Genomic DNA, 12,717 nt, shown 5'->3' with positions numbered 1-12,717 from the left:
TGATATCTTCATAACCTATTTGGAGTACTGTAAGGTTCAGGAGAAAAGAGGTTGGAAAAAGGCCGAGGAGAAACAGGAGTCGCGAGAGAGAGAAACGAGAACGAGTTGAGACATTCGAAAAAGAGAAGTAGTGTAAAAGTTTGTACCGAAGAGACAGGACGGTTTCGTGGAGGTGTTGGATAATAAATTAAATAAACCGTTGTTTTCTTCCTTTTGGGAGTCTAGAATCCAGTTATTTCGCCCTGGAATCGTAGTGGAGGTACAGCCGAGGACCTACGACCGATAAGAAGAAGAGGGGAACTTTACTAGTACTATAAATTATTTCTTCATCAAGTGGTTTTAATATTTTTTCCAGATATTTTCTTTTCCTTAATATTCGATTGGTGAGTACATTTTTGAATACATATTTTTTTCTTTGTGTTCATACAATATTAACTACTATTAATATTTGTTTATACAGTATTAAGTAGCAGAAATCATGGGACTCTTGCAACTTAGGTCAAAGATGTTTCATTAGTCAATGAATATATGTTTCAACTTCCGGACCCCCAAAATTATGATACCCGGGGCAAATCGGGGTTCGTATCTATGCACAGAAATTTGCAGCACATTTAATTTTTTTCCACTTCCTTCCGGTAATCTGGTGATTTCAGTACTTCATCATAACCCTAAACTTATACATGTTGGATTAGTGAGAGTCTACCATATACTTTTTGAGATCTTCGAAGCGATGTCATTTTAATACTGTATACCAGGAGCAGTGATTTTACAAATTCTATATATGTATGCATTAGACAAACAGCTATAGATATATCACTGATTATCATACTCTGGCAGAAGACATTATAGCAATCAGGTATCTGAATAGTTTAAATATCTGATAGTTGAAATAACACCAGGAACTGGTTGCTCCAGGACTGGACAAATCTCCAAAAATTTACATGCTTGAATCAATATTTTATGTACTAGCGCCAGATACATATGTAGGCAGAGAAAGAGGAGCATGGAGACGATCACCCCCTCCCTGTTCAGTGAAAAAAAATTATATTATTGATACACATAGGTAACAGGGTGGAAGTAGAATGTCCCCCCCATCCCCCCGTTGGAGGAGCCTGCATTCACTACTTATAATCGGGTATTTAAAATTTTTACTTGCCCCAAGATCGTCTGATAATAGATTCGTTCAGCCCTGGTTTCCTTCCCAAACAATAGCATAAAGTTACCTAATGTATTGCGTCAAAACATCGCCGCAGGAGATGCTGAGGTTCATGAATTTATACCTCAATTACACCTTCAACATTGAATTCATCAATTCTCATTACGAGTGAGCAGAAAGCATTCTTAAATGAACTTATTGAGCGGAAAAAATTCTTAAACGAAGGATGTCTTGATATAGGGAAAAACACTGGGATTCTGAAAATAATGTATTGATTGTAATGAAATGTATTGCGTCAAAACATCGCCGCAGGAGATGCTGAGGTTCATGAATTTATACCTCAATTACACCTTCTACATTGAATTCATCAATTCTCATTCCGAGTGGGCAGAAAGCATTCTTAAATGAACTTATTGAGCGGAAAAAATTCTTAAACGAAGGATGTCTTGATATAGGGAAAAACACTGGGATTCTGAAAATAATGTATTGATTGTAATGAAATGTATTGCGTCAAAACATCGCCGCAGGAGATGCTGAGGTTCATGAATTTATACCTCAATTACACCTTCAACATTGAATTCATCAATTCTCATTACGAGTGGGCAGAAAGCATTCTTAAATGAACTTATTGAGCGGAAAAAATTCTTAAACGAAGGATGTCTTGATATAGGGAAAAACACTGGGATTCTGAAAATAAGACTACTTAATGGAAAAACGCCTTAAGTGAGGACTTTTTAAGTTGTATGTTGAGAGAGACGTCTTAACTGGAGCGCCCGGGGTGAAACTAGGCTGGAGCAAGTGGGTCCGATTCCTCGGGGGCCGAATTCATCCTGCAAACACCCCTCACACACTGTAGCACCAAAGTGTGTGCTTGCTTGGCTGACCTTGAGGTGGTCCTGGCCCGGGATGAAACAAAGGGCATCTAAATTATTGAAGACTTATTCACAATTAAGATAGATTCTAAATGTTTTTCTTAAATTCAGGAAATTATATCTTTCATTAGTTCAAAATTTCTTAATTTTCTGAAATTATTTCTTCAAATAAATCTTTAAATTTTAATAATTTTTGTTTATTGGGCTCATGTATTTTTTTGTGGATGTGATTTTTCAGCACTTCTGTATATATTGTATTTATGATTTTTTCTGGATGCCAACTTTCTTTCTCTTGAAAACTAATACAGTCAAACTTTGCTACAATGATACTCGATACAACAATATTTTTCAAGATTTTGTTTGGAATTGTCTGTAGTCTAATGCTAAACTCCCCTCGATACAATGATATCCTTTACCACGATAAATCTCTATAACAATATTTCTTAAGATCTTTCAAAACCGCTACAATGATATTTTGTAATTTGCACAAAATAGTTTTGAATTTGATTTTAACTCCGACACTTATTTTCGTTCTTCTGAATGTGTCTTATGACACTGGTATTTTGCACCACAGGAAGCACTGAAGCAGTAATTGGTATTGCTAGTTTCTGTGTATGTCACCACAGTGAAACGCGGTAAACAACTTTATGGGAGCAATGCAACATTTTCTAGCGATACTAACAATGCCGATTTAGAAAAGATGAGAAAAACAGTATAAATTTGATGCCGTGCAATAATGTTGCCTCTCTATATAACGATAATCCCTCTACAATGGTATTTTTCCCTTGTCCTCAGAGTATCGTTATACCAAGGTTTCATTGTATATAAAATCGGGTATCTGGTTGGAGAGGGATAGGTCAGGCACTCAAACTCGTCAAAACCATAAGCAGAAAGAGTTTTGATGGGCTGGGAGCAGGGCTGTAACTAGATACTTGGTCAGATGGGCCAAGCATGCATTTTAGCATCCCTTTGTAATGTTCAAGGTGTTAGAGTGTGAAATTTAAGCTTCCTCTTGTCCGGGGCACCTGACCCGCCTGCTCCCCCTAGTTGCGGACCTGGCTGGGGCATAAATACCACAGTTACGTCAGCACATACTCATATTGGATCGGTTGATGCTCCTAATTGACACTGGGGCATCCCCCATCCGTATTGGTTGAGACCGTCCAGTAATGCGGCAGGGCAACAACTTTTTAATAAATTAGAAAATGGGAGAACCGTATAAAAATTTAAATTTTGTAACTTTTTTATTAATTTTTTTCATTTAAACACCATTTGAAACATTTTTTTCTAATTGAAAGTTGTCTCTAAAGCCAACGGTTCAGGAAAAACAGGTGAAGGAATTTCTTTCATTTAGAAATCTCTGCAAACATGTATCGGACGACATAAAATCATTGAATATCATCACAATGCTAAAATTCATGATTACACATGGAATAAATGCAAGACAGACAGACTTTATCTAACTTTGCCAATCTGTAGCTGTTCTGCAGAAAGATCATTCAGCACATTAAAAATGATAAAATCTTATTTAATATTGACCATGAAAGAAGAAAGATTAGTGGGATTGGCTTCGTTGTCAATAGAAAGGAAATTAGCTAATGAGCTTGATATTCAAAAAGTAATTGAGCACTTTTCAAAAATGAAAAAAAAGGCAGAAAAAGTTCTGATGAATTTTGCTCTTGCAAAAATTTGCGACAAAACTCAGAGAGGAAGTGGATCATATAGGTTTTAATAGAACTTTTTCAGCTTCACTTATGCTGTTGAAAAAATTGTCGCAAAACTGTTGCATAAACATCCCATGATAAAAACAATATTACACAGTTCTAGAAATCCATAAATATATTTTGTGTTCAATTTTTTAGGGTTTTTCGTTCTGCATATCGTATAGTTTACACTATATATATAAACTATTATTTACATTTTCATTTTCAGTTAAAAAAAGTTGTGAAAAATAAACACGAAAACAAAACCTAAACAAATGAAGTTTTTATTTAAATTTTTAACTAGTTTCTTTGTATACTTAATTTTTTTTTAATTTCACCTAAATGAGGAACAGAATAAGGCGCCTTATTATATTTCGCTCCCCCACTGACAAAAACCTGGTTACGCCACTGCCCTCTGAGTTTGTTGGTCCATTAACAGAAAATCCTGTATATCTAAAAGTGTGTAGAGCTGGAATGATAATGTTATAGTAAAAGCTGCATCAAAATACTATACTCATGCACTGTTGGCATCGAAAAATATATCAATATGCTCACATGAAGTAAAATCAACTAACTAAGCATCATGTAATAAAGAATTTGACTATTGGGCACATAATAAGAAAAAACTGATGAACATGATAGTCATAGAATGTTGGACACAAGAAATAGTGCCCCCACTCTCTATAGAATTTGTACACTAGTATATGTAGCTTTTTTAAATATCTCATTATATTGACCTTGCCTGGTTCAATGAAAACCATGTAGTTAAATATGGTATAAATAAATGTAATTACCATTTCCTGGGAGAGTCTAGCAATTTCCTTGGCATAGTTCACCATTCGGGTTTGATAATCAACAAATGATTCACTGGATACCTGGCTTATATGATGTTCATCAACCTGGAGAAAAAAAAAAATGTTTTTGTTTAACCCTTTATCTACCACATTGTGAAAAGTAGAATAAAAAAAATATAAATATAATATTAATAAATAATCATATGTAAATTATTTGGTTAGACCATTCTAGGCTAGTTATAATTAAAAATAAAAAAAATTCAAACACTAGTTAGTCAGTATAGAGAGAAACGATGTCACTCTCCGCTGTTCATACGAAGTATGAAAGCATGGATAACCAAGCGGAGATCGAGATGTAGTTCGGAAAGGCGAGTGTTCTAGAACACTCACCCGGACAGTGAGATTGGTGGTTCGATTCCCCATAGAGGAACGTGAATTTTCTTTCCGAACTACATTTCGATCTCCACTTGGTCACTAGTTAGTCAGGTCAGTACATAAATTACCTAACCTGGTACTTTGAGGTACTGTCAGTAGATAAAGGGTTTAAAAAAAGCAAAGGCATGTTGGTTTTCTATTAATAAAGATCAAAGGAAAAAATCTACTCATTCTTTCAGTTAATGCCGATATTTCCATTAATGAGGTTGCTGCTCTGAATATTGTGAATACTCCAATATTTTTAACCCTTAAACCAACCTTTCTTGGGCCATGCACCACTTAAGCATCTTGTAAAATCCTTATGCCCCAGCTTTAAAAGACACATGCTTAAAGGGGGAGGGAGATACGGAGCTCCATGCATCCACCCCTTCCCCCAAGATGACCAAAATTAAAAAAAAAGTGAAAATTAGAATTTGAAATCATTTTTAAAGAATAAAAACTCAAAATATTCTTGGAGAGACAGCTTTTTTCAAATCTCAAATTAGCCTGTGTGTTGCCCATCCCCCAAAAAGAAAATTTGCAAAACCCCATCCCCACTCCTAAGAGGAGCCTCACTTAGTCTCAAAGCAGGGGTTTTCAAAATTTCAGACATCGCAGGCCAAAAAAAAAATCACATGCAGCCCAATGGCCAAAAAGTCTCATAATGTGGTATTTCGATTAAGACAATGGTGCCATTAATTTTTAAATTCTTCTATTATAAAATTTTTAATTTTCATTAATTCTGAAATTGTTTTTCATGGAATATGAATTTGTACACTCAAATTATTTTTCTATCGCATATGAATTTCCATGAATCCTCATAGCTCCCATTGAAATTCATATTGCCTCCGTGTGTGCCTTAAACTATGCACAGTCAAAATCCATACCCAAATGAAAATTTGAACCCAGACCTGCACAGTCAAAAAGCTAGCTCCCTAATCACTTGACTGCCAAGTGACAATTTAAGAGGCAAATTTTAGGGAAGCAAAATAGATGGTAATGGCACAACAATAAAGGGTTCCTGCAATTTTAACTGATAACAAACCAGTTTTTCTAAACTATGAAGGTAGTTAGGAGTCAGAAAAATTATTTTAATTGTAACAACAAAAAGATCACTTTATTACCAAAAAATATGGGCTTGATAAACAACAGTTTGGTTGAAAGAGAGCAAAGAAACATTTGGTAAAAGATTTTTAGTCATTGAAGCTTCTCGATAAAAGAAAATATCTTACTTTGATCATGGATTTACTAATAGACTCTACAATGCCAGTAACAACACCAACTTCAGTTGCAGCAGCCTCTAATGTGTGCAAAAGATCATGAAGAGCATCTTTCATCAAATGAGCAGCCTCATCGATTTCACTAAATACATGAACTGCCTGGAAAAAATAATTTTTGCTTATCAGTTTTTTTCAGCTAATTTTTTTTTTCAGTTTATACAATTCCAAGATATTATTAAACAAGTCAAACTGAATTAAAAAGCTGAATTTAAACATACAAACTGCTCTCTGAAAAGCCAAAAATATACCTGATATATTTTACTAACCTTTGGATTTCCACCAGCTTCTTTTGCAGCATAGATAAGCTGTAAAGCACATTCTGCAACTGTTTTCGTTTGATCCAGTAGAGCCATTTGCTGTTTTGAATTAATTGTCTTTGAAGCACTTCCAATAGCATTTTGTACAAGTGGGTCAAAGTATGATGTCATTTGAGTAACCTAATAATAATAATAAAACACGAATTAATACTGTTAAATATTCACTGGTATAAGGCCAAACTTGTGCAAGATAAACCGGCCCGCCTCACTCTCACAAAACTTTTTCACTCATTCTTCTACCACCATCCAAGTCATCTCCAGGAGTCCCTCCCCTTACATGAAATATTAAGACTGGTACGTTTTCAGCTGTCTGTCAAATGTATCATTAGCCCAATGTTCTTCAAGTTGATCGTCACCACGAAAGATTTTAAGTGCTAGTGAGATGGGTCGGTTTCTCATGCAATACCCTGCATTAAAATGTTTGAGTGAAAACATTAAAACTGTATACTTGTAAAATACGTCAAAATAAATAATATGGTATTATTTATAATCCAATCCATTATTTTTCAAAACACAAAATTTTTTCCTGCATTCACATACATCAGGCAATTAGAACTACTATGGAAATGGTTGAGCTATCTCATGAAGGAAATGGAAAAATAATGCAATGCAAAAAAATGAAAGGAAAATTTTGACACCCTTTTTTTAAAAATAATATAACAAACAAAACAGAGAAATCAATCCTCATTAAAATAACTTTTGAGATTCATGGTTTCACATTCATTCATTCGTAATGACTACTTTCAAAAATGTAATTAGCAAGACCATTTAAAAAATAAAACAAACTGGTGGTTAGCAAAAAAATAATATGAAAAAACTGAGGGTTTTGTGTAGGGTAATAAACTATATTCTGTGATCATTATGGGAAATCATTTTGCAGCATACCTTGATCGTTCAACCTCATATGAAAGCTACAAGAACAATAAATTTAGTTACACAGGAACAGTATAGAACATTGAAAAGTTAAAAAGGATTTGGGATAAAATGCTAAAATTCAATAACATCATTTTCTAAAATAGATATTTCAGTTTGATCACTTATAGCAAGAAAATCAATGTCACTAAAGCAGTTCTTTTATATATATTTAGTTCTTTGTAATATATCCACACATAACTCATTGCAATTGATAACAAAATGTAACCATTTTAATGATAACAAACACACATGCCACGACTATCAAAAATAATTTACTTGTGCACATTTATCATAGCGACCTTCTAATGAAAACCTTTTACATCTTTTTTTTAAATCACTTTTTGACTGTTTTACATTGAGAACATCATATCTCACTTATAATGATCTGCTTTCTATAGAGAGAAAAATGAGCCCCCTTTTGTGTGTTATTCAATGGGACATCCCATTCTTTATTTGCTCTTCCTGTAAAGTTGGGAATTTTTTTATGTGAAAGGTTTTCATTATAAGATAACAATATGAAGTTTTATGTGACTTGAATTGAATATTTGTAATGCTCTTCACAACAATACTGATTCTGCTCAATAGTTCAGAATCATTTTAAATTAGGGATATTACAATATTCAAATGAAGTAAATATAAAATTCTCATAAAACCAACCTCAATATGCTTTTACATATAACATAGACTATCAAGTTCCCGATTATTTTATTCAAAAAGGAAGTATATACACTCTGTTATACTGGTTTAAGGTTATGATATTGGGGTAAACTACATACTTCAAATACCCACAGTGTAACAGGGTTTACTGTCAATAAAAAAACCAATTCTAATTAAGAATGTTAATTTTTTAGCAACTTACAGCATGCCCCAACTTCTCAGCTTCTGCTTTTGATGCCGAACGCACAGCTTCAATTTTGTCATTAATTTCAGAAGCACTGTTCTCCATTTGCTCTTGATACCCCTAAATATATATATAAAATTAATTCTACTCATTGCTGTGGCTCAAAATTCATAAAATTTTCGAAATTTTTACAGCATTAGAATTACAAAAAAATACATAAAAAGTTCAATTCTTATTTTTTTCAATTTTCATAAAACAGTATTTTTTTCTTTCTGTTAATAAATAGACTGATTATAGTACTAAATTTTTATTTTATTCATGCGTTTGTTACCCAAGTTTTTCTTTTTCACTTATTCACATTATATTCTGACAATTTTGAGATCATAACTCACCCACTCTTCAAAAAAAATTTTTTCTTTAAAATTATAAAATATTTAACAAACTTAAAAACATTCTTACTTTGAGGCTATAATCAGCTTTGGGAACCAAATTTTGACCTATTATGCTCAAAGATGCCCTGTCCAAATCACGAATACAGGAAGTAAGTTTCTCAATGGCACTGTCACATTCTTTTTGCCCAGGAGCTCTGTCTCTGCGAAGCGAAAGGAAAAAAATCAAATATATACATTATTCAAATTATTAAATTTGATGTTGTAAATGATTGGTTTAAAACATCTTTGTTTTGACAAAATCACATTAATAAAAAATATATATATATATATCCAAAAGTTTACTTATTTTAATTTCCTTTTTTATAAATCAAATCAGTGATTATGAAAATAATAGTGAATTTGACTAGACACATCATTGGCAAAAATAAAACAAAAGAAAAGTATTAAGTGGAAGAAAACTTCCTAAATGGGGATATGTTTCAATATGAAAAATAAAATCAGGACTCTGGGAGTAATCTTAATAGCATATGATTAATAAGCTTAAATAATAAACAGCACAAAAAAGATTTCAATATTGAAGGAGGAAGAAAATTTTTTTTATTAATAATTTTATACACAAAATAGTTTTATGCAATAGGTATACACTTACTTTATGGATGATACCAGCTTTTTTATGGAATCAGAAACATGTTTGCTATGATTTGCAAGTTTTTGCCATGCAAGTGGATCTTTTGGATTTAGGGACAAAGATTTTGCTGTTTGAATCATGTTGCATGAACCATCAATAATATTTTTACCTGCTGATGTTATAGGTTCTTGGGATGATCTAGCCTGGAAATGCAAAGCATATTACCATCAGTTTACATGGGGAAAAAATATTAAACAAACATATATTTTATAAATTGTATGTTGGTATTTGAAAACAAACAAGCAAAAAGTTAGAACAGTCCAAGGCTGATTTTGTTTCAAAAAATTCTCTTAGATTAAAAAAAGTAACTATTATGTAGAGTAGAAACTGAACTATCCAGGGCAATGATAGGAAAGAGAACTATGGATAACTGTAAATTAATGATGGCTAAATAGTCACAAAAAAAAGTAAAGCAGCAGTAGTTACAAAATAGTTTTAATAAAAGATATATTCATGTCTTTTCACGAATTTAAAATTAATATTTGGTGTACATTCTCATGTGATGTCAAGCAATTACAATTTAAATTAAGTAAATTTTGCATAAAACTTATTTACAGTCACACAAATTGGGGTCAGATTTCCATATGGCCAAGTGGTGCATTTGCCAGAGGGCTCCATAATTTTATCCCTCTAATTTAAACTGTATATTCTGACTAATTAAGCAAACATCTTTGATCTTACTTGCGGGAGTCCCACACTGTCTGCCTCAGACAGGATCCTTTCAATTGAAAAGTGCCGAATAAAAGAAAATCAGGATTGACATTATCACTACACATCGTTGTCTTATTTGTTCTATTGTTTTTTTTATCCCCATTTTTTTTTGGTATTGAAGACAACAGTTTATGCAAAAATAAGTTTGCAACAAAGAAGAGTTAATACATAATCATGCCCTTTGCTCAACTTTGAGGTATAAGCACAAAAATTTAATGCTTGGCTCTCCTCCACTTTTCAGTTTTTTTTATTTGTTTTTGCACACAGGATAACAGGTGTTCTATTTCAATATAGACTAAAGTAGGAATGTACAACCTTTTCAGTCTGCTGGCCAAATATGCGAGATGAAATCACTTGCGGGCTACAAATTCTTGTAGTGATTGTGTTGCATTGATTGATACCTTCTACAAGAACACCTTTCGCAGGCTGCATGAAACCTCTTTGGTGGGCTAAATTTGCCCTGAAGGCCAGGAGTATTGTTACGCTTATCACTTTATATTTGATCATATTTTCAATATGAAACAACAAATTCATGTTGTAATTTTTTATATTTGGTTCAGATTTTATTATCTGGTAAATGTTGGCTGAACTCAGATATTCTTGTCTTATCTTTATTAAGCATACAAGATTTTCCTAAATGCTTTTTCTTTTTGCATTAAAGAAAATTTATCAAATTAAAAAAAAGAGGTTAGGCTCAGTGCGTCTTAAAGCATGGACTCTCCATTGCATGGTCCGGGGTGCCTCAAGTGCAGAGAGAGGATGGAGTTTGTGTGCAAAAATGAGATCAGGTTAAAATTTGAGATTATGCATGTAAAATTGGTAGGTAGGCATTTCTAGCCAGGTAGGGGCCTCAGAAAAATCACTTTGCCCAAGGCACATGATGCTCTTAAGATGGCCCTGGTCAGGCTATCAGCATATTTTCATTACTTTAAAGATTGCAAACTTCAAAATGGTAATTTTACAAGAGGATAGGTTTTTTTTTCAATTGGGATCAAATTGTGGCAATTAAAAATAAAGACAGAATATGTATGTGTGTATATGTAAAACTCTTCATGGACACCAGCAGGGGAAAAAATCATTAATAAAAGAGAGCAGGGCCGTCATTTCAACTTTTTCGGGGGGGGGGGCAAAGCACATGTACTCAATGTATGTATATATATATTTGTATATATATATACAAATATATATATAGGCGGATTTAGGCATTATTTAGGGGGGCATACCCTGCCCCCTCTTAAATGACGGGCCTGAAAGAGAGGTGACCATTGAAAGTCACTGAGAGTCAATAGAGTTTCAATGCAGTTTTTTTCTTAAATTTTGATATAATGTTGCTTTATTCCAATCTAAAAAAAATTTTTTATTTTGATTTCTCACATGAATACTTCCTCTTATCTGGCATTTCTCATTCAGACTCAACATAATATTATTACTATTATATTGGTAAGTTTTTAATACTAATGTAATTAATTTTAATATTTAAAGTATTTCTATGATATATTATGCTATATAATACTTTTGCACTGATTTTTGCAGGAATATTTGCAAATTCTGGTGAGCTGGCAAAAGTAGTCAGATTTTCAACAGCTTCTGTTAGTGGTTTAATTGCCAAAGCTGTGCTCTGTCTATTTTTGTCTGATAGATCTTGATCAAGTGCCTAGAATGAAAAAAAAATTAAATCAGGTATCACCATTGAGCCCACATTTACATAAACAATGCTTTGCATCATAATACTCTTAAACGTCTTGTTTAAAAAAAAATTACTGAGCTGTACCTTTATTTCTTTGACTAAATTTGAAGTAGCATTTGCAACATCTTTTGCAGATTGCACAAAATGCCTTTTGGCAACTGGATTAGTTGTTTTTGAGGACGCAACCCTACACGAGTTGCATAATGATGATGTATGCTTGGCAATGACTGTAGCAGCAGAAAGAATCTGTGCATATAAAGAGAAATTATGCATATATATATATATATATATATATATATATTTATTTATATATTAAAAAGGCCAAGAGAACAGAATTTTGCTTTGCTTATTTACATGGAAAAATATTTGGGCTTACTTGAGGCTGACTGCTGGCAGAACTTGTCAGCTGATGACAAGCATTCTGAATGGCTTGGTTTGCACGAGCAAATTGTGCAACATCTACGAGACCAGGTCGACCAGCTACACTAGATATGTCAGACACTGCAACCCAATATGCACTCTACAATATAAAGGAGAAAAAAATCATTATACCATATTGAAGATATAAAAAAAATTGGGAAATTTAAAAATTCTTGTAAACTACTTATTGATTGCACAACCTCAATTCTTTTTCAGTAATATTATGCCACGATCCGAGAATTGATATGTCACCAGACATTTCCCAAGTAACAGTAGAAAAACAACCAGTGCATTAATGTATATACAATATTTACGTTTTATATCAAATATCAAATACAGGATAAGGTATACTGAGTAACTGACTATAAAGAAACTAGAAGAGAATGATATTGGGAACTATGTTAACCAAGTGAAACTTGTATGAAACAGAACTTGAAGAGGATGAAATATTATTCCATTTTATAAAAGTGCATATGAAAGAACTAGTCATCTATATGGGACTATCTTTTGATTCTGTTCAACAGGTT

The 12,717-nt window shown here is 32.9% G+C and overlaps 1 protein-coding gene across 3 annotated transcripts in view; it reads right to left on the bottom strand.

The window, feature by feature from the left end:
* rhea (Talin_middle and talin-RS domain-containing protein rhea) overlaps nt 1-12,717 on the bottom strand; it is a 184,581-nt gene that overhangs the window by 35,034 nt on the left and 136,830 nt on the right. For all 3 annotated transcript variants that reach the window (XM_089236565.1, XM_089236567.1, XM_089236566.1), the window contains exons 38-46: nt 12,147-12,290; nt 11,855-12,016; nt 11,597-11,737; nt 9,334-9,515; nt 8,752-8,884; nt 8,311-8,412; nt 6,486-6,656; nt 6,172-6,318; nt 4,526-4,630 (exon numbers count right to left, since the gene is read on the bottom strand). In XM_089236565.1, the coding sequence (XP_089092691.1) occupies nt 4,526-4,630; nt 6,172-6,318; nt 6,486-6,656; nt 8,311-8,412; nt 8,752-8,884; nt 9,334-9,515; nt 11,597-11,737; nt 11,855-12,016; nt 12,147-12,290 (1,287 nt within the window). The remainder of the gene's footprint in view (nt 1-4,525; nt 4,631-6,171; nt 6,319-6,485; nt 6,657-8,310; nt 8,413-8,751; nt 8,885-9,333; nt 9,516-11,596; nt 11,738-11,854; nt 12,017-12,146; nt 12,291-12,717) is intronic.

Source organism: Pholcus phalangioides, unplaced genomic scaffold (assembly GCF_987345545.1).
Source record: "Pholcus phalangioides strain wild (caught in Gottingen) unplaced genomic scaffold, Ppha-v1.0 ptg000009l_1, whole genome shotgun sequence".
Lineage (NCBI taxonomy): Eukaryota > Metazoa > Arthropoda > Arachnida > Araneae > Pholcidae > Pholcus > Pholcus phalangioides.
The sequence above is the reverse complement of the archived record's forward strand: the minus strand, read 5'-3'. Positions and strand labels throughout refer to the sequence as shown.